The sequence below is a fragment of the Trichechus manatus genome, unplaced genomic scaffold (genome assembly GCF_000243295.1).
Source record: "Trichechus manatus latirostris isolate Lorelei unplaced genomic scaffold, TriManLat1.0 scaffold00092, whole genome shotgun sequence".
Classification (NCBI taxonomy): domain Eukaryota; kingdom Metazoa; phylum Chordata; class Mammalia; order Sirenia; family Trichechidae; genus Trichechus; species Trichechus manatus.
In genome coordinates this window covers 542,094-569,962 of record NW_004444028.1, presented here as the reverse complement: position 1 = coordinate 569,962, position 27,869 = coordinate 542,094, and the positions used below count along the sequence as shown (strand labels likewise).

Below are 27,869 nucleotides of genomic sequence, written 5' to 3'. Positions count from 1 at the left end.
TATTCTGCCTCTCCTTAGGGATCGTCTCCAGGTTCTTGGTCCCAGGGTTCCATCTTGCCAGCTTTCCCTCCTAGTCTGTCTCTCCTTAGAGATCGTCTCCAGGTTCTTTGTCCCAGGGTTCCATCTTGCCAACTTGCCCTCCTATTACTCTTTTTCTTTTCCCTGTCACCCCCATCTTCTCTTTCAGTCTCTCCATTTCTAGATCTGTGTTTTGCACTTTTCTTATTTATTCCACTCATTATTCCCACACTGAAAACATCTGTGTTGCACAGCTGTGGTGGTATCCCTCCTTTTTCCAAATATGCTGAATGTCCAAAAAAAAGTCAAACAATGGTTATTTGACCTATTTAACACCGGGCAGTGTTTCGTTCTGTCGTACGTGGGATCACTGTGAGTCAGAACCGACTCGATGGCACCTAACAACAACGTAAGAATAAACCCAGTGGAGACTTGCCTTTTCCCACTCCATTGATAAAACTGAGTTATTAAATACGTAACGCTTGTTATGTCTTTTTTTATATATTATTAAGATTATGAAATTGTTTGGATACTTATTTCTTCTTTTATTCATTGATTGATTCAGAGGATATTTTCTAGATCTGTGAGACATTGAAATGGATGCAAAAGCGAATATAAAAACAAAACTTCAAGGTACTCGTAGTCCAATAGAAGAATAATACATGTGCATACAAAACCATAACAGAAGATAGAAAGGGATGCATAATACCAACATGTAAACAAATTGTTATCAATTTTTGTTTAGAGAAATCCAGGGGGTATTGGATATGCTGAAATGACAGTAAGACAATTACAGCATTAGAGGCTAGTTTAGATGAATGCTAACTAGTGTTAGGAATCCTGGTGGTGCAGTGGTTAAAGCGCTCGGCTACTAACCAAAAGGTAGGTAAATCAAACCCACCAGCTGCTCTATGGGAGAAAGATGTGGCAGTCTGTTTATGTAAAGACTTACAGCCTTGGAAACCCTATGGAGCAGTTCTACACTGTCCCATGGGGTCACTATGAACTGGAATCAACTTGAAGGCAGTGGGTTTGGGTAATCAGTGTTATTCACATTTATTCTCTCTCCTTTTCTTTCTCCCTCATCTTTTCTCCCTCTCTCCCTCCATCCTTCCTTCCAATATTCTCTTTTTACCTTTTCTTCTCAGCTGTTCTTCTGTTTTTTGTCTTTGGTGGAAGAATGATGTATGATATCCATACTGAAGCGTCAAAAGTCTTAGAATTGTCTTTTTATTCATTTTACAAACTCTTTCATTAACCTGTATGTAGAGAAATTTCTTTCTGTCCTGGATGTACAATTAGCCATTTTCATAGATAGGAATACTCACTCATTTTTTTTAAATTTGTTTTCCTTTTCTTCCAGAAGTTCATTTAGCTCTTTTTTCTGCTTTTCCTACAAGTGTGTAATAATAGGAATTAACTTTTCTTCCGTGTGTGTGTGTGCGTGCGTGCTTGTGTGTATTTCCCCCATAAGCTTTATTTTACTGAAAATTATAGAGACTATCAGGTTTAGGAAGCTAGGAGAAGTATTCAGGATGTTTTACTAATGCAGTTCAGAATTCGAGTGAAGTTTTATTTTTTTCTGAGTTTATGATCAACTAGAAATTTAGGTGGGTTTGTCTTTGGCCTTGCGTAGAAAATTATGTACTTCCGTGATAGAACCTGGTTTGCAAATTCATTAGCCTTGAACTTACCTATTAAAAACTACCCCTGAAATTTCAACTGTTGCCAATAGGCGATGGCAGAGCCTTGTGTTTGCCCAGGGTTTGAAAGGCAAACGTGTTTTCTTGGGAGTGATGCTACACTAATTACAGATCATCGAATCTGGGCCCTTTCCAGAAAGTCTCATTTGTGCTACCTCATTACTTTTAAAGTAATAAAAACTGCTTTTATGGTGAATTTTTTTTTTTTTTTTTTTGCTTATAATTCAGGGGTCTTACTAATGTCGATTGGCATTTTCCATGACCTTTGCTCCAGTGAATCTTTATCTTTCTCCATCAATCTTAACGGAGATTTTGTGAAACATAGCAAACTAAATATTGAACATTTCCTTCATTTTACTTCATTTTTTAACGTGTCATGGGCCCTGGGAAGAATGATGTAAGGGAATCGGGGTAGACAATTTGCTGTAGTCACAGATCTTTGTTTAAACCTGAGCTCTGCCGTTTGATTGCTGTGATATCTTAAGACACTTCACCTTTTTGCACCTTAATTCCTTCATCTGTAGAACAGGAAAATCATATCCCTTTCTGAATTAATGGTGTGAATCTCAAATAAAATCAGACTTGAGAAGAAGCACTGCGTATACTGTCAAAGTAGGATTTCAGCTGAGTAGGATACCTAGTGCATAGACAGGAATCTGAAAAAAATTTGTTGAGTGAATGAACAGATATTATTCTCAAAGTTAATTTTTCTGCGGTTCTTTCCTCGCCACACATGTTCCTGTCTTGGCTTGTGTCTTAGTTATCTAGGGCTGCTATGACAGAAATACCACAAGGGGGTGGCTTTAACAAATAGAAATTTATTCTCTTAAGTTTAGGAAGTTAGAAGTCTGAATTCAGGGCGCCAGCTCCAGGGGAAGGCTTTCTTTCTCTGTCAGCTCTGGGGGAAGGTCCTTGTCATCCATCTTCCCCTGGGTCTAGGAACTTCTCAGCACGGGGACCCTGGGTCCAAAGGACCAGCTTCACTCCTGGCTCTCTTGCTTGGTGCTATGACGTCCCTCCCCTCTCTGCTCACTTCCCTCTTTTATATCTCAAAAGAGACTGACTCAAGATACAACTTAATTGAGTCCTGCCTCATTAATAGAACTGCTTCTAATCCTGCCTCATTAATATTATAGAGATTAGGATTTGCAATACATAGGAAAATCAGATCAGATCACAAAATGGTGGATAACCACACAATACTAGGAATCATGGACTAGCCAAGTCGACACATATTTTGGGGGGACACAATTCAATCCATAACAGCTTGTAAACGTCCTACTCTCTACTTTCTTCTGACTTCTAATTGCACCCTCCTCTTGTGACCCAAATTATGCTTCAGATTTAAAAACTCCAGAGTTCAGGTTTGGGCATTGACCTGAAGAGACCCAAGGAATTTCTGTTCCATCTTCCCATTAGCTCTTCCTTTCTAAATCTAGCTGCTTCCTCAAAGCTTCTGGAGGGTTAGAAATATAGTTAGAAACACAGTTATCCACTGGAACATTCACAGGAGGAAGGGAATTTTCTTTTTGCTTGGCAGCAGCAGACTGGAGGAATTTCACCACGGCAAAGAAATAATGAGCTGCAATGATATCGAATCAGACATTGTGAATCCAAAGTAAATGATATTTAGGTTCTAATCCCAGGAGTTCTCCATCTGGACACCTGGGCAGGAGCTCACTGAGGGACTGTCTTGTTCAGTGAATGTCCCTGTGCACGTGACAAATGCAACTGTATTTATTATAAGGCATAACCAAGTCTTACACCGACAAACACAGACCTCAGCGCCAGGGTGTTCTGTTGAATGTAAATTGTCTGACAGATTTTAGAAAGAAAACACCTCCCTAAAGATGATCTGGAGAAAGAAATGAGTCTTGAGAGGCTAGAGGTGTGGAAATAAAATGAAAGAGTTACAGTATTTTCCTGGCCTGAGAAACAACCTGTACAGTCACTTTATTCAGGAGCCCATAGTTATTTTGCCCGTAGCCCGGAGCTGCTCCTGGGTGCAAGGTCTCGTGTTAGGCCCTGGGAGACCAAAGCTAATCAGAGGTGGAACCAGCCCTCACGGGTCTCAAGAAAGAAGACATACACACTTAATTGTAGTATGAGGTAAAGAATTAGTGGAACTCTAAGGGAAGCCTAGCCAGAGTAGGAGGGAGAAGGGAGAAATCCCATCTGGCTGAGGGAAGCAGAGAGGTTTCATGAAGGGAATGGTTTTGGAAATAGGTCTTGAAGGACAGGCAGTATTTGTACATGTGGAGTGGGGAATGGAGGACATTCCAGGCAGGAGGGCTGATTAAGGGAGAGGAAGGCACAGAGGTGATTTATAGCACCATTTCTATGTGGACCTGTGGCTGGAGTCTGGGTTGTATGAGACGGAATGGTGAGGGAAAAGGTTGGAAAGAGAAGTTTGCGGCCAGATCCTGGAGGATTCCAGAATGTCATATGAAGGTCATCAGGGAAACAGCCTCCTCATGTGCTGTGTGGACAAATTGATTTTGTGTTTGTAATCAGCCAGGCTTTACAGTTGTCCCCGTGACACCCAAAACTTACTTAAGACTTTTACAGTCTCCTTGTTTGTGATGTGATCAAAATCTCTTCCTCTGGACTTGGAGAACAAGATCCCGGTCTGTTTTTTATGCGTTGGTGGATAGAAAGAATATTTACATGCAAAAACCACTGGTTTTTAGGTCAGCCGAATGAATTCTTGCATTTTTCCCATCTTCTTCTTTTTCAGAGAAGAGCAGGGCAATTAAAAATAATAGCATTTTAAATTTTGCTAGCGTATATTAAGGTCAGGGAGGTGAAAGGGTATATGCCATGTCTTCTCACGTGCGGTGACTTCTGTGATAATTGGAGGAATAAGGGTACCCCTCTGTTTTCTCACACTTTCTCGTTGGTGTTTTAAGTTCTGATGTGGCAATAGTCTTTAACTATCCAAAATGCTGAAAGAAGTGAAATTGTAATCTACTCTAATTAGCTGTACTGGCGACGCATAGCATCATCCTGCCGAAATCCACCAGCATGTCTTAACATCTCATTTTAGCTAGTCATTATGCCATTGTTCCTCCATCACCTTGCCCTAGGGATGGCTTAGCAAATTAGAAAATGGATTTGAATTTCTCACTTTTTTTCTTTTTTAACCCAGTTAAGAAGAATTCATGACCTTTACCACGAAACCACCTCAACTAGGAGGAATATGCCCCATGAGGGAATTCACACAGATTTCTCAAAGCTTGCTCTGTTGCTGCTGCCTTACACATGAAATCCTTCACTTTTGTTTGTTTTCTGAAAGAATCTTAGTCGGCATTGCTAAGGTGGGCCAAGCATCCTAATGCCTGGCAGTATTACTAAATGAGAAGTCCTAAAGTTAGTTGAAAAGTACTGTAAATGATTCGTAATTTAGTTTTACCGTATATATTAGCATTCTGAAGCCCCTGAGAATACTGTAGGAAAGGCAACTTTTTCACCTAATATTGTCGTTGTTCGTTGCCGTGGAGTGGATTCTGACTCTTGGCGACCCCACGTGTGCAGATGGAACTGCTCTGTAGGATTTTCCAGGCTGTGACCTTTTGGAAGCAGACCGCCAGGCCTGTCTTCAGAGGCGCCTCTGAGTGGATTTGAACAGCCACCTTTTTGGCGAGTAGTTGAGAGCTTAACCATTGTGCACCCAGGGACCCCTAATATTAATAGCCTGATATTTCTGTAAAATAAGGACAAAACACCAAAAGGTTAACTTCTCCAAATCATTCTGTAGAAGGCCACCGTGGGTAATATGGATCAGTATGTGGCCTTCAGAGAGTCCAATTTAATCCAAGAATAAAACAAACAAAATATCAAGAGTCTTGCTTTTAGTAGCTCTATGAAGACTGTATTGACTTCATCCTCTGTCTATGTTCCAGGATTTATGTGAGGATATTTTATAACTCGGAGGTCCTCTCAAACCCCGTCTGTGTCAACAGAGCTACTGCATCTGATATTATTTTTCTCAATCAGAAGAAACACCAAAGGGACTGAAATAATAAGACATTCATTTCGGCTGCAGAATGCCGATGCTGCTGGCCCTGCGGGGTTAATGCCGAGTGCGATTAATTATGTGAAGGTCCTCTGTGGTAATTCACTGCAGGATCATTCATGTGGCCGGCATATTGATATAATTATTATTCCACCGAGGTTTTCGCCACCGCTAGACAATTACAGAACCACTTACTAGCATCTTTCATTGACTTATTTAAAATTCCCAGGGCCACGGCAGGCATCAGGTCGTTTTGTCGGAGACAGCTACAGATCAGCGGTGGGAAACAACGTGGGTTTTCTTCTGCACACGACCAGTGCTGAGATTGTTTGCTAAGTAGCAGACAGACAGTCAGACTCCAGCAGAAAATTAGTATTTCCGGGCCCCTGGTCTCTACCACAAAGTTTTAACGTAATGGCAGCAAGAGCAGAGAGTTAGCACGCAGTGGAAAGACCATGACATTTGGTGTCAACGGTTTCGCGGTTTATTCTGCGTGCGACTTTGGGTAAATCACTTTACTTCTTCTCTAGAATGGAATTGATATTAAATATCGGCCTTCTGGGAGGCTTGAGAGCTTTAAAGGTATCTATGTGAAAGAAGAACATGTTTACATAAATGGCCAAGAACATTCAAAATATATTTTTTGTGTGCTAATGAGAAAGGCTTCCAATCTTGAACCGGCAGGTTGTCATAATAGGACGTACTTTGTATGGCCCCATTGCTTAGGTAATGTCCTGTGAACCTTATAATCACCAGGACCACTACCGAGCACAGAAGGTGGTAACCATGGGTTGATGTGATTAGCGGCTCCACGGAGTGTACGCCCTTGAAATGATGTGCAGGATAAAATTTCTCTTCCTAATCACTGTTCCGAGCTTGTGGTTTTAGGGACGTCATACCTGCAAGATAATACTCATCTGATTAGTCATTTTCAACAAGTTTTCCATGCTCTTCTGTGCTCAGTGGTGAAAAGTGAGTTCATTTTGTTTTAATTTTGCCCTGAATGCCTTTCTTCCTCATGCGTGGCTGCCTCCAGGGTGTTCCCTGTCTTCAAAGTCCAGCTGTAATGCTGCCTCCTTCAAGGAGGACCCTCTCGCCCCCACTCCTTACTCCTGGCCACCCTGGCATGCACACCGTCCTCCCCCAAGTAAAATGCAAATAATTGCTTCCTAACAGCGTGTTGCTTGGACTGATTCATATCCTTAATAATAGCATGAGAAAACACAGGTAAATTTCTTTGTATACTTCAGAAAAATAATAATTGCCAGCACTCCTTTAGACATTTTTTTATGTATACTGATGCATATAATCCTTGCAACAAACATGCAGTGGGTATTATTATTATTCCCATTTTACAGATGAAAAAACTAAGGCACAGAGAGACATGTAACTTGCCCAGAGTTCCACAACTGCTAAGAAGCAGAGCCAGGAAGTGGATTTCAGAGAACAGGCTCTTAACTCCAAGGTTATAATTAGCAATATGCATGTTGGAAATCCCCTCTAGGTTGTGAGTTCCCAGAGACCTGGGGCATGTTAAAATCTGTTTCAGCCCTAGCATTTAGCATACAGTAGGTACATAGTTATTGTTTATCAGCTTTGCATTAGGAAAAAATGCCCCTGAAGAGTTGATGGTGCACCCACAAAATGCACGCCTTGTATTGTGTCAATAACTTTTCAGTAGGCGTTCTGCCCTTCTGCTTAATTTGCTTGTCAAAGCGTTTTAAAACCTCATATGAAACACTGCTTGAGCACTGCTCTGTAAAGGGAACTCTTTTTTTTAAGTAGCTGTATGGTACAGATAAGGCATACTTGTTGAAATTAGGGTCACTTGAGTCTTAGAGGCTTATGGATCAGTAGATAATAGCACTATAAAATTCCAGCTCATTCTCATTCTGATGAAAGGGGGCTTGCTCGATCTGACTTTATTTGCAATAAAGTTACCAAATGTCAAAAGCTTATGAAAAGAACTGGGGCCAGCCCACCCTTGTCTCCCGCCCCTCCCCACCATCCAGAGTGATCCACTGGACTGAGGTCACAGCCCAGAGTATGGGAATGGTGGGTACACATTGCCATCTGTCAGGATGATCCTGGTGTCCAAAAAGCAGTGAAAGGAGCCATAGAATGTTCTCAACAGGAACAGAAACTCACACAGGCTTCCTCAGTGTTGGTTCAGAAGGAGATTTTCTTTAACACTTTAGACGCAGAGAGGTGATATTTTCTTTGAATTCAAACTCCCAGGCTTGTTAGTTTTGCCTTGTGTGTGTTCCCAGGAAGCCTTGGGATATTTATTTTTGTGTTTCAGGGACAAGATTGGAGAAGGGGACCGGGGAGAAGGCCCCGTAGGTCGTGTTCTCCGGTAGACTAAGAATGTCTCCACTGGAGGCTGTGCTAAATACGGCCCCTGTGCTTTCTACAATTGGCACAGTGTCAGCCTGGTGTGCGCAAAGTCTTCATTGGATCTGATAATTTAACTCTTGACCTTAACTCTACTTGATAAAACTAGTTGTAGAAACTGAGGCACAAGGACAAGAATGTGCAGGGCCCAAATCACACAGCTAGTTCATGCAAGAGTCAGGGCAAGGACCCAAGACGTGTCCCTCAGGGTCATTTCTCTTTGTAATTGAGAGTGATGAGCTCCTGGATGTTGCAGGTGGGTCTGTGTGAGGAAGCGAGGGACCCCTGAACAGGAGGGCAGGCTCTGCCCTGATGGATGATTCCTAGCAAGCCAGTCACGTCACTGACAGAATCGGGGGTGTAGAGTGACACGGGGAAATGCTCTGTGTAAGGACAACTGCCTGTGTTGTGAGATCAAGGATGGCTTAGCGCCATACAAGTCTGGTTTCTGAAGACAAGCTTCACTACTGTTTAGTAGGCGTGGACCTGGTGAGAGTCACAGGGCTCACGCTGGCATCTGTTTCCAGTGACCCTTTGAGGCGGGTGTGTTTTTCACCACATACTTTACTTGTGTTTACTTACTAATCTGTAGTGCACAATTCCACCCGTTTGTCACAACATCGAGCACAAGTAAGCCCGTGCGTACCTTGTTGCCTTAGTCTGAGTTCTCTACAGAAGTAAGACCAGCGAATCGTATGCGTGTTTGCATATATATATATACATATATATATATGTATGTATACATATATATATGCGTCTATAGAGAGAGAGATTCAAACCAAGGAAATGGCTCATGTGGTTATAGAGGCTGGAAAGTTCCAAGCCCGTGGGTCAGCTGTCAGGCTGGAGACTTCTGATTCACGTAGCTGCAGGGCTTGACGAACCCAAGATCAGCAGGTCAGAAGGCAGGCTGCTGGCTCACGGACTGTGGAGGCTGACAAATCCAAGATTGGCAGATAAGGCTGCTGGCTCAAGTCCCAAGAACCAGAGGTCAGATAATGACAAGCCGGGCAGGATCCAGAGCAGAGCAAAAGCCAGTGAGCTTTGCCAAAAAGTCCATATATATTGGATGCAGGCTACACCCCCCAAGGAAACTCTCTTTCAATTGATTGACTACTCATAGCAGATCTCATCATGGAGGTGATTATATCAGATTTCATCAGGGAGGTGACTACATCATTGCATAACTGCCAGACTACATCATAACTGCCAAACCACCAAGAATCATGGCGCAGCCAAGCTGACAATCTTAACCATCACACTTGCTTAGTAAGTGTGTGCGTTCCTTGCTTACTGGTTAATCGGCTTCTGCTTTGAGGAGACTGCATACTCTGGGTAACCTTTAGGCTTGCTAAAAATACAGTGTGTATGTGAATGATTGTATAAAATAAGAGCATCAACACCTCCTATTTGTATTACATTTTAACATTTATGATGCATTTTCCTAAATATCGTCTAATATGGTCCTTACAGCATCCTAAACAAATAAGCAAACGATACAACCAACCACAACAAAATAGTTGCCATCAAATCCATTCCAACTCATGAAGACCCCGTGTGTGTCAGAGTAGAACTGTGCTCCACAGGGCTTTCAATGGCTGTGACCTTTCAGAAGTAAATCTCCAGGCCTTTCTTCCAAGACGCCTCTGGGTAGATTCAAACCACCAATCTTTTGGTTAGTAGCAGAGTACTTAACCGTTTGTGCCATCCTAGGAGATAAATATTATCCCTATTTTATCAATAATGATATGAAAGTTCAGAGAGGTTCAGTAAATTACTCAAGGCCACAAGGTTAAGAAGTGACCAGTATCAAACTAAAACAGGTTGACCGAGTCCTAGGGAGATGGTCTTTACATTACCTAGCAGCTGCCCTGTATTTCTGTGTGTTTATATTGTAACGGAAGTCGCTGGGCAGTTCAAACAGTTAACATACTTGGATGCTAACTGAAAAGTGGGAGGCTTGAGTCCACCCAGAGGTGCCTCAGAAGAAAGGCCTGCCAATCTACCTTCAAAACAAAACAGCCATTGAAAATCTTATGGGGCATTGTTGTACTCTGATGTACGTGGGGTCGCCGTGAGCCAGAATCAGAATTTACTAGCAACTGGTGTTTTTTTGTTTTGTAACAACATTGGACTAGATACCATGGAAACAGACTTGGAGTCCCAGTTTAAAAGGGCGAGTGGGGTCATAAGACTAAAGCCTAAATACCAACAGATCGGGGAGAAATTTCTCAGGACTCCAAGAGAGGTACAGATTCCTGCTCAAAGTTTTCTTTAGAGGAAGGAGGCCTGGTGGAGCAAACAGTTAAGCACTCAGCCACTAACCAAAAGATTGCCATTTTAAATCCACCCAGAGGCACCTTAGAAGAAAGTCCTGGTGATCTACTTCTCTATGGTGTGCAGTTCTACTCTGAGACATAGGAGGTCACCATGAGTTGGAGTTTACTCGATAGCAACTGGTGTAGTATTTTGTTTTTTTTAACGGATATGAAGGGGGCCCATATAGGGAGCCCTGGTGGTGCAGTCGTTAGGAGGCTGGCTACCAACCAAAAAGTTCGCAGTTCCAATCCACCAACTGCTCCTCGGAAACCCTATGGGGCAGTTCTAGTCTGTCCTGTAGGGTCGCTCTGAGTCAGAACTGACTCGACGGCAATGGCTATGGTCAAGTAGCTTTGGTTCATGCTGTGTTAAAACAAGCTGATCACAACATTTACTTGGCATATTACCTTAAGCCCTTAAAATGCCAGGGCTGGTTGTGGATCTCCAAGAAAGGGGTACGTGGCCTGTTGCTTTCCAAACTCATTTGGCCACATGATCTTTTTGTAAAACGCCCACTATGGGAAATGCTGGTTTTCATCATGCTTTTTCGGTGTGATTGTATTGTACTTGACCATTTACTGTCTTGTTCTTTTCTCTACTTTTTTTCTGTCTTTTTGTTTTGTGTACATAAATGGGACTTTGCTCCCAAATCGTGAGATCCATGATTATAGGAACAGTGTGTATATTTCTGTATACTCCACAGTTTCTATTAAAGTGTATGAAATAGGGGCCCAGTAAATACGGCTTGATTTGAACGGAATTCAATGCTATGGACTCAGAAGCTAGATCGTGTAGTCTTTATGTAGAAATCTATAAAAACTTGGCCACAGTTTTTGTTCCTCGCAACCTTTCTAGCAGTTGGTAGATGGTGTCCTTCTCTTGGGAGTCTTAACAGACAGGATCGTGGTCTTTGGACCATGTCTTCGAATTACAAAGGTTATTAGTGGCAAGGTCTTTATGTAAAATTTAAGGGGAAAAAACTTCAGCTGTCTAAGAAGCTTTTCTGTGCTGGGAAATGTAATTAATTTCCTAACCTGGAGGTGACTGAATCTTAGTCCACAAGGTGCTATGACTGTTTTGTGTCTGCGGTGGTTATAATTTCACCTATTTCTCTGCTCCAACTACAAATGACATCAGATTTCTCCAGCGAGTTGCTCCCTCTCACGTGCTTTGGAATGCCTCTGCTGCCACAATGGTCTCTGGGGCCCGGGTACTTGTCTGCTGCAGGATGCCAGCCCATGACATAGTGTCTCCAGAGCTTGATAAATATGTGCTGAATGAATTCGAAGGAATGTTAGACACACTTATCATAAATGTTCCTTTTCCCACCATGCATATTTAACAGTAAGGCGCCATAAAATATTAAGTGTACAACTTGACAGATTTGTATAAGTGTATTGTCACGTACCCACCTCCCAGACCAAGAAATAGAACAGTGCCAGCGTCCCTGAAGCCTCACCCTCGCCGTCCCTGTCAGTAGCCCAAAGGGATTCCCCATTTGGGCTTGAATTAAGCAACTGAAAAAAATATTTCCTTTTTAACTTTAAAATCTCTGTTCCTCCACCTTTTTTCAAAGTTAAACAAAACAAACCAGACCCAAATAAAACAAACGAAAACTTCCAGTTATTTCTTAATAAAAACCAATTGCCATAACCCTTTATATATATATGTATTTTTCTTTTTCCAGTTACTGTCAAGTCAATTCCAATTCATGGCAACCCCGTGTGTGTCAGAGCAGAAGAACTGTGCTCCACAGGGTTGTCAGTGGCTGATTGTGTTAGAAATAGACCGCCAGACCTTTCTTCTGGGCCCCTCTGAGTGGACTCAAACCTCCAGCCCTTAGTCTATCAGGCGAGCACAGTAACCATTTATACCGCCCAATATCGTGTTTTATAATTACAAAGTCTCTTTCCACATATCATATCATTTGATCCCCTACAACAGCTCCATCTGGTAGTCAGGGCTGAATTTTTGCTGCCATTTTTAAAATGAGGAATTTGAGCCCAGAGAAGGGAAACCTGGATTTCTCCAAGTTCAAGTTTCACGGTAGCACCTATATCAACTTCTTGGTTTTTCTTTAAGTTACAGAGACCAGATTTATAATTCCTCTGAAACGTGTTAGAAACAGAACTCTAACATTGGACCTCATACACGCGAAGTGCAGAGAAGTGCTGTGTAACCGTCAGTGGTCAACTTGGCCACTTAATGTGAGGGCTCCTTTGTGGCTAATAGTAATGGTACCTCACAGTTCCTGGAGTGTTTCACATATGTTATTTCATTTCATGAGAGCTAATAAACCAGCATTTGCTGACAGCTGTTTATGGCTCTGAACAATGCTTGGTGCTCCATAGGAATTATCAAGAATACTCCTGTCAACAAACTGCTGAGGTAGGTATTTGTTCCCTATCCCCGTTCAAAGATCCAGTCTCAGTGTCTCCCTAAATGGGGAGTATTTAATCATCAAATTGTCTGCCCACTAGGGAAAGGATACATTTGAACATTCTTCCTGCCATCATGAAGCAGGTTCCATGAACCCCTGGAACCAATTAAAAAACAGTTCCAGTTCAGTTGATTCCCATGCATGACAGAGTAGTACTGTGCTCCATAGGGTTTTTCACTGGCTGACTTTTCAGAAGTAGATCACAAGGCCTTTCTTCTGAGGCACCTCTGGGGGGACTCAAACCTCTCATCTTTCAGTTAACAGTCGATCATGTTAGCTGTTTGCACTGCACACGGACTCTACCCATAGGACATCAGTTTTAATTTAGTCCTCAAGATAGTGACCAGGATACAACTCTCCCTAAGAGGTCACCACAAATGTTTCTTTCTTCTTCTGTCTGGCCGTCCAAGGTCACATAGTCTAACTTGGAACTCCAAGGTCACTGCTCCTTTAAAAGTACTCTTTCACCTGCTTCTCAGTGAAAACCCGGTTCTAGCTCTCCATTGTGGGAGACATGGCTTCGTAATGGTATTTCTTCCCTTACTTCACAGAGCATGTTGCTATTAAAAATATTAAAGAACAAAATGAAATCAATCTGCTCACATTCTATTGCAAACTTCTAAACATGGCAGGTGGTGTATTATGTTATATATACATCCAAGCACTTCTAATCTATTAAGTAAGAACTGGGAAGGAGGGCAATATCTGAAAAGAGTGTGCTAACATTTTTCTGGTGTGAACGCTGACTTTCTGTTACATCAGCAGAGGTTAGCAGTACTGGCTTGATAAGCTGAAAGTTGGGACAGTCCATTGATCTCTTCAGGTGTCTCTACAGCTAGGCTTTTCTGGAACATTTAGTACATAAAGACAGGACTGTGTTATTTTCAAAGTAAATGTCAAAAATAGAAACCATATTTAGGTTAAAACACTTTTCATTTATTCAAACTGTCTAAAAGGGTTCACAAATCATTTGTTGAGCTTTTAAAAGGAAAAGTCATGCCATTTTAAAAATATATTTTTTAATTAACATATAATAAAATTGACCTTGTTTTTAAACAGGTCTGTGGATTTTAACACATGTATAGAATTATGTAACCGCCACCAAAATCAGGATATGGAACAGTTCCATCCCTCCAAATAAAACTCCTCCGTGTTTTTTTTTTGTTTGTTTTTTTTTTGTAAGCATACTTTCTCACTATCCCGGGCCCCTCAATCTGTTCTCTGTCACTCTAGTTTTGTCTTTTTGATAATGTCATTTAAATGGAATCGTACAAGAGGTAACAGAAAAGATAATGGCATTTATTAAGAAATCAGGGTTGTTTTCATCGGTGGGCAGGTCATAGCGAAGGGCAGGTCGTAACAACGTCCTGGTTATAGGAAGTTCATCCTGGGACAGGACATCCCAACTGGAATGCCAAAATGTAGGCTCCTGGAAAAGCGTTTGACAAGCCTGAGCCCGGGTGGGTGGGCTTGCAGGAGTGACTGTGATCTGAGTGTGGGAACTGTATGTTGAGTCAGGAAACTGAGGGAGAAACCCAGCCCTGTAGCCTGAGAAAAAGGAGCCCTGGTGGCACAGTGTTTAAGTGCTTGGCTGCCAACCAAAAGGTCTGTGATTCGAACCCACCAGCCACTCTGCGGGAGAAAAGACCTGGCGATCTGCAGGAAACCGTATGAGGAAGTTCAACTCTGTCCTGTAGGGTTGCTGTGAGTCGGAATCGACCCAATGGCACGCAGCAACAACAGCCAGATAAAACACTGCTGTGCAGGAGGAAGCTATAGCTTGGGGAGTAGATGGCAATCCAGAGCGAACACCTCCGTGGGGCAGCAAATCTAATTTCAACCTGTCCACCATTGGCCCACTAGAAGAATCCAATGATCAGGGGTCACTCTGAAGTAGGGAGATCCTGAGGTTTGTCAATACTAGAGAGTGTAAGCAACGGAAAGATTCGTATGCAGGGACACATATTAACAGTGGTCATTTACGTTATTGTCGATTGTGTAGAAATGAATGCATATCTGAAGCGTCTTGCCAGACAGTACAGGCATCCAAGTTGATCTAGTGCAGAGCCATGGCGTTGACCATGAGAGAATACCAGTATATAAGAGAGAAAATGTGAAAATAGTCACTACAGTGAATGCAATGAATAATGGCAAAAAGAGTGGAATGAGGATCTATTTTATGTAGGTTCCAGTCATTGGAAGCAAGGGCAGAAACTGTTAAACTCCATCACAATAATCTAAAGCCATATTGCCATTCAAACCCTGAGAAACCACATGGTATCGGGCAGGTTCCTTTGCTCTCTGCCATTTCTCCATCTCTGAAAATACCTTGTGTTCCTCCCCACCCACCCCCTCAAGAATCGAGGCCCAAAGGTATATTACTAGTCACGATAATAAAGTTCCGAGGCTGAGTGCATGCAAGAAGATGTGAAATGGACCAGCATTCTCTGAGGTTTGAGACCAACCGCCTGCCTCCCTCCCGCTAACCTTGGTGTCTTTAACCTGTCAAAATGAAGCTGCACCATCACATTTTCTTCTCAGTTTGCTTTATTCTCATTCATCAGAGGGCAGGACTGACCCTGAATGTGTGTTTGACACAGGTCATCTTTAGATCAGGTTTACCTTGGTGACCTGATGCCTTGCTGCTTTTAGCAAAATCCAGTTACTCCTGAGAATATCAATTAGGATCCTCCATCACACTAATTGAATGTCTTCTAAATGTTACCTTAAAAATTCAGCAGCTTATCAACAGGCAAATTGGGAAAATCTAGAAGTGTGAGGTTTTTGTGTTTTTACTTTTGTTTTTAATAACCAACAGCAATTTGGGAGACCAGAGTGGTTTAACAGAGGAGTGTGGGGCTGAAATTACTGTGCCCTGAATCTGCCATGAAATATGTAGTTCCTCTCAGCTGACAAGGATTAATGCAGAATTATTAATTACCTTTATTAATGACTAGGATGAGGACATAGGAGGCATGTTGATCAAGTTCATAAATGACACAAAACTGGAAGGATAGCAATTATGGTGATGACCGACTCAGGAGCCAGAATGATTTCAAGAGAGAATTTAGTGGCAATCCATCCAGTACGTGCCTGGCAGAATGATCTCCATAAGCACAGCTTGATGATCGTATCATTCTTCTGCTCAGAAACCTTCCTGATTCCGTTTGCTGCTTAAATTAAACCCCAAATCCTCAGCCTGGTGTTCAAGCCCTTGCCTGATCATAACTCTACCCACTTTCCTACAAAAATCTTTTGTAGTTCTTTCTCTAATACCTTGTGCTTGAGCCAAACTGAATTATTTATAGACTATTTCCTATTTCTGCTCCACACTTTCCGAACCTTTGAGCATTATTCTCCTCTAAGAATTTCATTTTCCCACAGCCTCAATTCTTAATAGCCAAGCTGGTGCTTGCTAAGTTCAAAAGCCACTTCTTGTGTTTCATCGTCTTTGATTGCCTTGGCTGGAATAATCCCTCTGCCTTGCTGGTCTTCAATAACATTTATCTATTTTTATCACTTTTTACTTTGTCTTGCAATTATTTTTTGTATGCATTAAGTCTCTATGAGACTCCGCCTGGCACTGAACTTCTGAATGATAAATCTTGGAGTCCCCTGCATGTGCATGTTCTATACACAGTTGACATTGAAATGGTTTACTTGGGGTTTATCTCCTCTACCGGGAATAAGTGCCTTTCCAGGAGGCCCTACATCTTATTCACTAGAGCTGCCTGCAGTTGTAGTAGAGTGACTTGTAAACAGCAAGTGCTCAATATATGTTTTATTGACTAAATGAAAGATTGATGGAGGTAAGGCGGTGGTATAAGAACTGGAAGGGGATGATGGTGGGAAGAAAGAGACATTTAGTCATTGAGATAAAGAGCTTGTTTGATATACAATACACTCACCTGTGATTTGTATACAACCAAGCTAAAAAGGGAAGCATGATATGAACCAGAGAACTTTGGTGATGCATGGTCAACAGAGGTGACTGGAGGTCACTAGGTGTTGGAAACTTACATTATCCTTGAGGGTGACCACACACTCCGGGTTGACTGTACAGTGCCAGTTTTACCTTCTATTTCAATGTACCACTCTTAAATGTATCCCATTTTAGGTGATAAGTTATATAGTCACCCTATTTATCAGGTACCTCTTTTGATTGAGGGATCCCTGTGGTTGTGAAACCTGTGTCATAGGCTCATGTATAAGATTATAGACTGTAGTTAGACAGACGGGTAAAATTCCCACCTGTGTCAGTTACTAAAGTACACTCTGGACAAATTACCAAGACCTCCCTAAGCACCTTAATATGGCTGTGTGTTCAAAATAGAAAGCAGAGGTCTTGGGCACGGAATTTCTCAACAATCTCTTGGTTTATTTATAACCCTATGGAAGTTTTACCAGGGGCCAAGGAGAGGAGAGGAGAGTGGGGCCAGCAGGGCATGAGGTTTATATATTTCCCCTTAATATATATTCAGAGTGCAATGAACTGAGGAGCAAGTCTGAATCCAGGATTTCTAGACTTTCTATTCATCACTAGGAGGGAAAAGTGCCTGGCTCATAAAATATTTCCCACTGGGCATAGACCTGGGGAATGCAAAGAAGGTAAGAAGGTCAAATTAATCTGCCAGAAATGTGACTCCTGGTGAAAAAAATCCGGATAAATATTTTTTAAGCAGACAGTGATAGTTCAGTGATTATGAGATGGCTCTGGAGTCAGACTGCTGGAATTCGATCTTGGCTTAACGGTTATCTAGGCAAGGTATCTTGGTCAAATTATTTAAACTTGCCTTGGTTTCCTTATCTGTATTAAGGGGATTAAAAAAAGGGGGGCCTATCTTATTGGTTTGTTTGGATTATTAAATAAGTTAATATGTGTAAAACCCTTAAAACATTTCCTAATACATAGTCAGCATGGATATGCATGAGTTATTTAAGCACTCAGGAGTGATAAGGACTCTCCTCTGTGTTTATGTTGACAGAATGAGACTTCTGTGGTATATAATGAGCCTCTGCTTCTGTGGGATCCTGCAAAGTGGCGCCTCAGGTAAGTGAATGACTTTTGACAGTGTATTAAAACACAGTCTGTGCATAGGGCAATGCATCAACTCTTTTCTGAAAATGACTTTAAGAGAACAGAAAGTTGTTTATTTCCACTGCATTTTTTGATAGCACATACGGCAGGATTATAGAATTGTTGCCATGGGAGGAACCGCTGACATGTCTATAGTCTTCATGGGCAGCTAGCACTCAGGGAAGTAACCTGGGGTGTATAAACATGGAATTTTCCCATCTCTTTCACACCCAGGAGCCCTGGTGGCCCAGTGGTTAAGAGCTCGGCTGCTAACCAAAAGGTCAGAGGTTCAAATCCACCAGCTGCTCCTTGGAAACCCTATGGGGCAGTTCTGCTCTATCCTTTAGGGTAGCTATGAGTGAGAATTGACTCAACAGCAACTGATTTTTTGTTTTTTGTTTTTTGTTTTCACACTCAAGCCAATCAGAATCCTACTTCTCCCCCTTATATAGGTCCCATCAGGAGGACATGGCAATGGTGGTGGCATCACTCTGTTTTCCAACCTTGAGCCAATGGTGGATGAGGCTTTGGTGGTGCCAGTTCTTTGAAGCCTTATAGAAACGAATAAATAATGATGAGTTTCTGTCATACTGATTCTGCACAGGAAATAAAAGCCCTTGTCTTTAGGCTCATTCTGTCTTTGGATGTAGCTTCCTTAAGAGGGGCCAGCCAATGCCTTTATTGAGTTTGAATAACCAAACCCAGTCATCATGGAACTGGATCGTACAAAATCAGGGTTTGGAGGGGCTGGAAATCCATCTTTTCAGGTCTCCTCCCATCCTTAGAATTACCGCCTGGAACCACTCTAGGATACCTCTGACTAGTGAACATCTAATTACAGCCAATTACGTCTTTGGACTACTCAGAGTCTTAGCAAAGGAACTGAAACTTGTTTCTTTGTCATTTCCATGCATTTCTTTGATTCAACTGCTTATTCAGAACAGAAATACCTAATCCAATGGTTCTAATTTTAACGCAGGGAACCTAAGGATCTTCATTTAAAACAGCTTCCATGGTCCACATTTTGAATATCATGCTTAGTTCCTCTTCTGTGTGACAGGCCTTCAGAATGTTAAGTCAGTGATCATATAGCCAAGGTCCTCATCCTCTGCAATGTATGTCTTCCACTATTCTTCACATGACATAGTTTGAGCCCTCAATGTTCTGATTCCCTTACCTGGGTACAATTCTGTTTTTCTATTGTATTGAAACCTAAAGCATTGTATTGAAAACCAAACATAAGCACTAAAGGAGGGGCTTACCTAGGAGAGAGTACAGATCAAAACTGAGAGAAGTAGTGATAGCCTCCTACCTTGCTAACCCTCCAGGTCTCCACAGTGGAAAGAATACCTTATAATCAGGGCTGATATTCAGCCGGAACACACTGATATACAGCCCTACTGGCTGTTTAAACCATCGTCTGCCCTTCTTGATTGGCTGTCCCACCTAATTGGTCAGTGCCATGATGTTCTTATTTTTAAATATATTGAATATAACTCCTGATTATAATTTGTTCTTATTTAATTCAGTTCTCTGCTTAAGTAGTATTGGCTCACAGAGGCCTTCCACGACTATCAGAACTAAAACATCCCTGCCAATCACCCCCATCCCTCTACCTGCCTTAGTTTTCTTCATTGCCTCCATCATTTCCTGATGTTTACTCTCTCCCTCTTCCCTCCTCCTTCTTCGCCTTCTCTCTCTCTTTCTCTTTTTCTTTCCAATTCCTTTTTTTCTCTCCTTCCTTTCTCTGCTTTTAGGCTGCTTGAGAGCAGGCACTAGTCTATTTGGTTTGTTACACAAGTACTTGGAATTGTGATCAACACACAGACACATAGTAGACGCTAAATCCGTATATGCTAAATGGATGAATACAGGTCCCTTCCCATTCCTGTTTGTCCAAAGTGGCCAATCTTATAATGGAACTTGTTCAGATCTTTACCAGTAATCCGTCAATGTGGTTTTGTGTGCTGCCCCATCTTAAAAGTAAAGGAAGAGGTAACTGTGTTACTGTTACTGAGAAAGAGGGAAGTCCCAGAAGTTAGTGGATGCTGGTGCCCCCCCAATGGTCCTGGCAGTGTTGCCCTTCTGAATGACCTTTGCTGTGATCTATCCAAGGAGCTCCCTCCCTAGTGCTGTTGGAAAGTGAGTTTTCTACCCAGGAACTGTGACTCATAATTCTGCTAGGGGAAGCTGATTTACTGAATATAAGTTCTCATACCAGCCCCATTGAGTCACCACACGAGGAGGAAACATGTTGTAATCCCCTCGCCCCATCTGGCACATATTCATTTGCCTTCCTTATGAAGAGGAGTATTGTGTCTGCATCAGCGCTACACTTCCTAGTTAGAAGGATAGGAACAAAAAGGAAGTGTTGTGGACAAAAATTAAAGGGGGGGCTGACTCTGGGCAACTAGGGGGAATAAAGGATTATGACACATCCTGAGGGATCAGCTGATCTCTCTGTGCACATAGGTAATGCCTTTTACAATGATGCAGATGCTGGCTGACTTGTTGGTCTTTCACGAGACTGTTGACCTTCCTGCATTTCAGGTTCTCATCTTAATGGAGATTGATGTGGGGACAAGAGGAGAAATATCTTGAAAGTCCTGAAGAAATGTACATACATACATTAGTGAGTTTCATCTTATCCTGGGTGCTTCTGTGTAGACCCTGGTTATCGTTCATCAGAGAATTCTCTTAAGTTGTTATTGGTGTGTGCCGTCGAGTCGACTCCAACTCATAGCGACCCTGTACAACAGAGTAGAACTGCCCCATAGGGTTTCCAAGCTGTAATCTTTATGGGAGCAGATCGCCAGGTCTTTTCTCCCGATTCTCTTAAGGGAAGCTCCAAATTTATAAAAGGAACCACAATATGAGCACTTTATTGCTGTTGTTAGGTGCTGTCGAGTTGGTTCTGACTCATAGTGACCCTGTGGAAGCAGAACGAAACACTGCCTGGTCCTGCACCATCTTCATGATCGTTGTAATGCAAGAGCCCGTTGTTGCAGCCACTGTGTCAATCCATCTCGTCCAGGGTCTTCCTCTTTTTTGCTGACCCTCTATTTTACCAAGCATGGTGTCCTTCTCCAGTCCCTCCTGATGATATGTCCAAAGTATGTGAGACGAAGTCTCGTCATCGTCACTTCTAAGGAGCATTCTGGCTGTACTTCTGGCAAGACAAATCTGTTCATTCTTCTGGCAGTCCATGGTATATTCAATATTCTTCACCAACACCACAACTCAAAGGCGTCAGTTCTTCCTGAGTCTTCCTTTTTCATTGTCCAGCTTTCACATGCGTATGAGGCGATTGAAAACACCATGGCTTGGGTGAGGCACACCTTAGTCTTTAAAGTGACATCTTTGCATTTTAAAACTTGAAAGAGGTCTTTTGCAGCACATTTGCCCAATGCAATATGTCCTTTGATTTCTTGACTGCTGCTTCCAGGGATGTTGATTGTGGATCCAAGTGAAATGAAATCCTTGACAACTTTGATCTTTTCTCCGTTTATCATGATGTTGCTTATTGGTCCAGCTGTGAGGATTTTTGTTTTCTTTATGTTGAGGTGTAATCCATACTGAAGGCTGTAGTCTTTGATCTTCATCAGTAAGTGCTTCAAGTCCTCCTCACTTTCAGCATGCACTTTAACACCATGCAATGACTTTCATGTGCAGTGGGTTGGCCTTCAAGGCACCAAGTTCTGACCTCAGAGTTTAGTGTTTCTGGGAGCAGTACTGTGATTCTCTTATTCACTCAGGGAACAGCATTTTCATCTCAGGTCTCGATAAAAGCAAATCATCAAAAGCCAGTAGTACTTTCTTTTAGGGAATTAAAGCTTGGATAATTATTGTAGCAATAATATAATTTGATAATTGTGGTGGTAATAATAAAAGCTTGGTGTACTTGGAAAGCACTTTGCATTTTACGTATTTGATGTCTTTTGATTCTCACACCCAAACCATGGAGTAGTCAGGGCGGGTGTTGTTACTCTCGTTCTTAGATTAAGAAAGAGAGAAAGAAAAAAACAACCCTTAAGCTCAAAGTGGTTTCTACCCAAAGTCACATAGCTAACACTTAGCAGAACAAAGACTTCGCCAGTTCTCCAGTTCCCAAGATCCGTTTATTTTTACAAAATCTGCTCCCCTAGGCTCTGCCAGGATGCAAACAATTTAGAAAGAAGATTATGATACAAGGGATTGCGCATATTAGTTTTGCTGACTGTTGAAGAACTACTCGGTAATGGTTTCTGTGCTTTTTAGATAAGAGGTTTTTTTACATCCTCCCCACTCCCTGGTTTGCTTGTTTTAAGTTTTCTCTTGGGGGCACAGCCCTGGTGGCACAGGGATTAAGAGCTTGGCTGCTAACAAAAATGATCAGCAGTTCAAATCCACCAGGCGCTCATTGGAAACCCTATGGGGCATATCTACTCTGTCCTATAGGGTCGCTTTGAGTCAATTGACTTAACAGCAGCGCATTTGGCTAGGGGGACAAATCACTGTAATCCCAAGGTCAAAACTCAATATTCCTGTATTTGCTTATTATATCCATTCTGTTGAGTTGATTCTGACTCAGAGGGCCCCTATAGGACAGAGCAGAACTACCATCCATGGTTTCCAAGGCTATAATCTGTAGAAGCAGACTACCACATCTTTCTCCTGTGGAGTGGCTGCTGGGTTCGAATTGGCAACATTTCACTTAGCAGCCAAGCACTTTAACCACTGTGCCACCAGGGCTCCTTTTGCTTATTATGTTGTTAGGTGCTGTCGAGTCGGTTCCAACTCATAGAGACTCCATGTACAACAGAACGAAACACTGCCCGGTCCTGCGCCATGCCCCCACAATTGTTGTTATGCTTGAGCCCATTGTTGCAGCCACTGTGTCAGTCCATCTCGTTGGGGGTCTTCCTCTTTTTCGCTGACCATGTATTTTACCAAGCATGATGTCCTTCAGGGACTGATCCCTCCTGACAACGTCCAAAGTATGTGAGACGAAGTCTCGCCATCCTTGCCTCTAAGGAGCATTCTGGTTGTAATAATTTGCTTCTTATAGTGTTGACCATTTCCACTAAACTCAAAGTAGTTCCCCTTTGCAAGAATTCAAAACGAAATCTTCGGCTCATCACACATTTCTCTTTTGGTGCGTTACATTGGCAGCGTTTTAGAAAAGTCGAACTGTTAAAGCCGTCTTCAGAGTAGAAATAAATATTTAGAACCTGTGATTCCAAGTTTGGGAGATAGTGAAAATGGCACCACATATAATATGGTGAATTTAAAAAATATTGCCATAGCAAGATTATTTGCCACATAGACAGCATAAGAAATGATAGGCAATGCATTTTCTGCCCCCAAAATGCACATATACACACAGATCTTTAAATATTGTTTTTTATTTCAGCGTCAGCCAACAGTTGGCTGTGTGCCAGGTGCAGGGCTAGGTTTCACACACATTATCATTAACTTCAAGGAGCCCTGGTGGCGCAGTGGTTAAGTACTCAGTTGCTAACCACAGGGTCAGCAGTTCGAACCTACCAGCTTCTCTGAGAGAGAAAGATGTGGCAGTCTGCTTCTGTAGAGACTTACAGCCTTGGAAACCCTATGGGGCAGTTCTGTAGGGTCCTATAGGGTCACTATGAGTTGGCATCGATCAATGGCAATGAATATTATTTACTTCCTAGGAAACACTGTGGGGTCAAGATTCTTACAAGCTGTTTTATACTTCAGGAAATGAAGAGCCGGGAAGAAGGCCTCAGTTAAAAGTGATCGTGGTTGGCATGCCTGGTACAGCTGGGCTTTGAAAGCTACTTTGACTCCCAAAACGGTGCTCTTTCCTTTATACCTCATTGCATTCTTTGGGACTTTGTTCTGCTAGTGGATGCTCTTATTTCTTTTCCACTGTGTTTTAAAGAAATTTCCACAGAGTGGAAATAGACAATTGCCTTATTGAGAGTGAATTATACTATGAAAAGTAAGTAAATAAATACAAACACTGTGGTCTACCAGGAATCAGGAGACATTGGTTAAAATTCTGGCTGTTACGCTCTGCAGGCTGCTTAATCATATTAAATAATCACTCTGTCTCACTGTGCCCTTCCCCACCAGCCAACCAAACAACAGCAAAACCCCAACCAATTCTCCCTTCTTGCTGTTTACTAAGGACCATTATACTTTATGAACATACACAGGTTATGAATACTCTTCCTATTATTTAAATGAACACTTTCTAATTATAAATGTTCATCTTACAACAGTTTTCACTAAAGAGCAAGTATTTCACCAATTTATATTATAGAATACAGGGTGAATAAGTCAAGGTTCTTATTTTCAGGCTCTTACGGTAATACTTACTGTAAGTCTGAGAGAAAGAAGAGAAATGATATACCAAAGAGAATGCCACGAGAGAGCAAAGAAAGTTCTTACTAATCCTTTCAGGAGGTATTGGGGAAGACTTCCCAGTCAAAGAGTAACTGCTCTTTTCTAGGAGGAAATATGGTACATCTCTTATTTGGGAACAGAGTAGTCCAGTGTAACTGAAGGGATAGTGTGAAGGTGTTTAGGTGCCAAGCTGGAAAGGTAAGTTGGGAATAAATTGTGGAGGACAGGATTTCCTGCAGGCAAAGAGAATATTGGTGTGTAATGTATTCTAGACAGAATTGGCTAGTTACTTTTTTTAAATTCTATTTTATTCACTTTTGGAAGGACAAGTCATATTTTTAATGCTATGGTAGTGATTCGTTCAGCTTTTGGTAAAGATTCAATTTGTTGCCAAGCCCAGTGGCCTCATCTATTTGAATGTGCTTTATGAAAAACTCTAGAGTCATATGTACTTGTGACATTCAGTCCTGTCCCAGTTGCCCATGGCTGGTCATCCTGAACACACTTCATTTCTATGCAATTTACTCTACACATTTGGAGAATGTGTGACGAATACAGTTCCATTTTATTCTTAGACCTAAAGGTCACGGGAATTACAGCATTTCACCCTGATGTCCTTTAAACGCTACCTCTTGGGAGCAGATCTCTTCATTCTTTTTCTTTTTATTATTATTATTTTAAAGCTGCAGTTGTATTTTGAAATGCACAGATAATGTTTATTTTTAAGTTACTTATACTTCCCAAGGGTAGCTATGCCGTAGCCTGATTGAAACAAGGTTTGAACACCACAGTTTATTGGTCTGTGCTGACTTTGCAAATACAGACTGTCTAGAACAGCTGTCTTGTATCACAGTGATAATTCTATGCTTAGAAAAATGGCCTGATCCTCACATGGCTGCGTTAGTTATGGGAAACCGATATTTTTGCAGGAAATACATGTGCATATGGATGTAGGTGGCAGTGTCTGGTTTATAAGAATTTATTCTGCCCTTTAAATCACAATTTTTTCTGCATTTTTTTCCCACAACACTTGTTTCTGCCACATTGAAAATGAGCTTTATGGAACGTGATTACCACCTTGATTATCAGTGACTCACTCTGAGGCCAGTTTCCACCCACTCCTGTTCCCCTGCTTTTATGATTTATTTTCTATTTAGCTGACTACCTTCTTCGTTGTTGTTATTGATAGGTGTCATTGAGTCAGTTCCAACTCACTGGGACCCTGTGCACAACAGAACAAAATACTTTCTGGTCCTGTGCCATCCTTACAATTGTTGGTATGCTTGAGCACATTGTTGCAGCCACTGTGTCAGGCCATCTCTTCAAGGGTCTTCCTCTCTATTGCTGACCCTCTAATTTACCAAGCATGATGTCCTTCTCCAGGGACTGATCCCTCCTGATAACATGTCCAAAGTATATTAGATGAAGTCTCGCTATCCTTGCTTCTAAGGAGCATTCCGGCTGTACTTCTTCCAAGACAGATTTGTTCGTTCTTCTGGCACTCCATGGTATATTCAATATTCTTTGCCAGCATCATAATTCAAAGGCATCAGTTCTTCTTCAGTCTTCTTTATTCATTGTCCAGCTTTACCATGCATATGAGGTAATTGAAAATACCATATCTTGGGTCAGGCATGCCTTAGTCATGACAACTTTGCTTTTTAACACTTTACAGAGATCTTTTGCAGCAGATTTGCCCAATGCAATGCATCATTTGATTTCTTGACTGCTACCTCCACGAGCGTTGATTGTGGATCCAAGTAAAATGAAATCCTTGACTATTTCAATATTTTCTTCATTTGTCAAGATGTTGCTTATTGGTCCAGTTGATAGGATTTTTGTTTTCTTTATGTTGAGGTGTAATCTATAGTGAAGGCTGCAGTCTTTGATCCTTATTAGCAACTGTCTCAAGTCCTCTTCGCTTTCAGCAAGTAAGGTTGTGTCATCTGCATATCACAGATTTTAATGAGTCTTCCTCCAAACCTAATGCCACATTCTCCTTCATATAGTCCAGCTTCTCATATTATTTGCTCAGCATACAGATTGAGTAAGTATAGTGAAAGGAAACAACCCTGAAGTGTACATTTCCTGATTTTAAACCACACGGTACCCCCTTGTTCTGTTCGAACAACTGCCTCTTGATCCATGTACAGATTACCCATGAACACAATTAAGTGTTCTGGAATTCCCATCTTCACAATGTTGTCCATAATTTGTTATGAGCCACACAGTCGAATGCCTTTGCATAGTCAAAAACACAGGTAAACATCTTTCTGGTATTCTCTGCTTTCAGCCAAGATCCATCTGACATCAGCAGTGATATCCCTGGTTCCACACCCTCTTCTGAATACAACTTGAATTTCTGGCAGTTCCCTGTTGATGCACTGGTGCAACTGTTTTTTAATGATCTTCAGTGAAATTTTACTTGCGTGTGGTATTAATGATATTGTTGGATAATTTCCACATTCTGTTGGATCACCATTCTTTGGAATGGGCACAGATATAGATCTCTTCCAGTAGGTTGGCCAGGTAGCTGTCTTCCAAATTTCTTGGCATAGCTGAATGAGTGCTTCTGGCATTGCATTCATTTGTTGAAACATCTCAGTTGGTATTCTGTCAATTACTGGAGGCTTGTTTCTCGCCAGTTCCTTCAGTGTAGCTTGGACGTTTTCCTTCATTACCATTGGTTCTTGATCATATGCTGCCTCCTGAAATGGCAGAATGTCAACCAATTCTTTTTGGTACAGTGACTGTGTATTCCTTCCATCTTTATTTGATGCTTTCTTCATCGTTCAATATTTTGCCCATAGAATCCTTTAATATTGCCATCTTGAGGCTTAAATTTTTTCTTCAGTTGTTGCAGCTTGAGAGGTGCCAAGTGTGTTCTTCCCTTTTGGTTTTCTAACTCTAGGTCTTTGCATGTTTCATTATAATTCTTTCCTTTGTTTTCTCGAGCTGACCTTTGAAACCTTCTGTTCAGCTCTTTTACTTCATCATTTGTCTTAGTTATCTAGTGCTGCTATAACAGAAATACCACAAGTGGATGGTTTTAACAAAGAGAAGTTTATTTCCTTGCAGTAAAGTAGGCTAAAAGTCCAAATTCAGGGTGTCAACTCCAGGGGAAGGCTTTCTGTCTCTCGGCCTTCTCGTCAGTGTTCCCCTGGACTCGGAGCTTCTTGGCACAGGAACCCCAGTCCAAAGGATGCGCTCTGCTCCCAACACTGCTTTCTTGATGGTATGAGGTCCCCAACTCTCTGCTTGCTGCCCTTTCCTTTTATCTCTTGAGAGATGAAAGGTGATGCAGGCCACACCCCAAGGAAACTCCCTTTACATTGGATGCGACCTGGGTAAAGGTGGTGTTACAATCCCACCCTAATCCTCTTTAAAATAAAATCACAATCACAAAATGGAGGCCATCGACACAATTCTGGGAATCATGGCCCAGCCAAATTGATATACACATTTTTTGGGGGACATAATTCAAACCATGACATTCCACCCTTCGGCCCCCAAAAAATCACATCCTTGCAACAT

At 41.8% G+C, this 27,869-nt stretch overlaps 1 protein-coding gene across 2 annotated transcripts in view; it reads left to right on the top strand.

Annotated features, from left to right (window-relative positions):
- The window catches only part of IL1RAP (interleukin 1 receptor accessory protein), a 156,833-nt gene that overhangs the window by 30,181 nt on the left and 98,783 nt on the right, over positions 1-27,869 (top strand). For both annotated transcript variants that reach the window (XM_012557264.2, XM_012557265.2), the window contains exon 2: positions 17,875-17,939. In XM_012557264.2, coding sequence (XP_012412718.2) covers positions 17,876-17,939 — 64 coding nt within the window. In that variant the 5' untranslated portion in view covers position 17,875. The remainder of the gene's footprint in view (positions 1-17,874; positions 17,940-27,869) is intronic.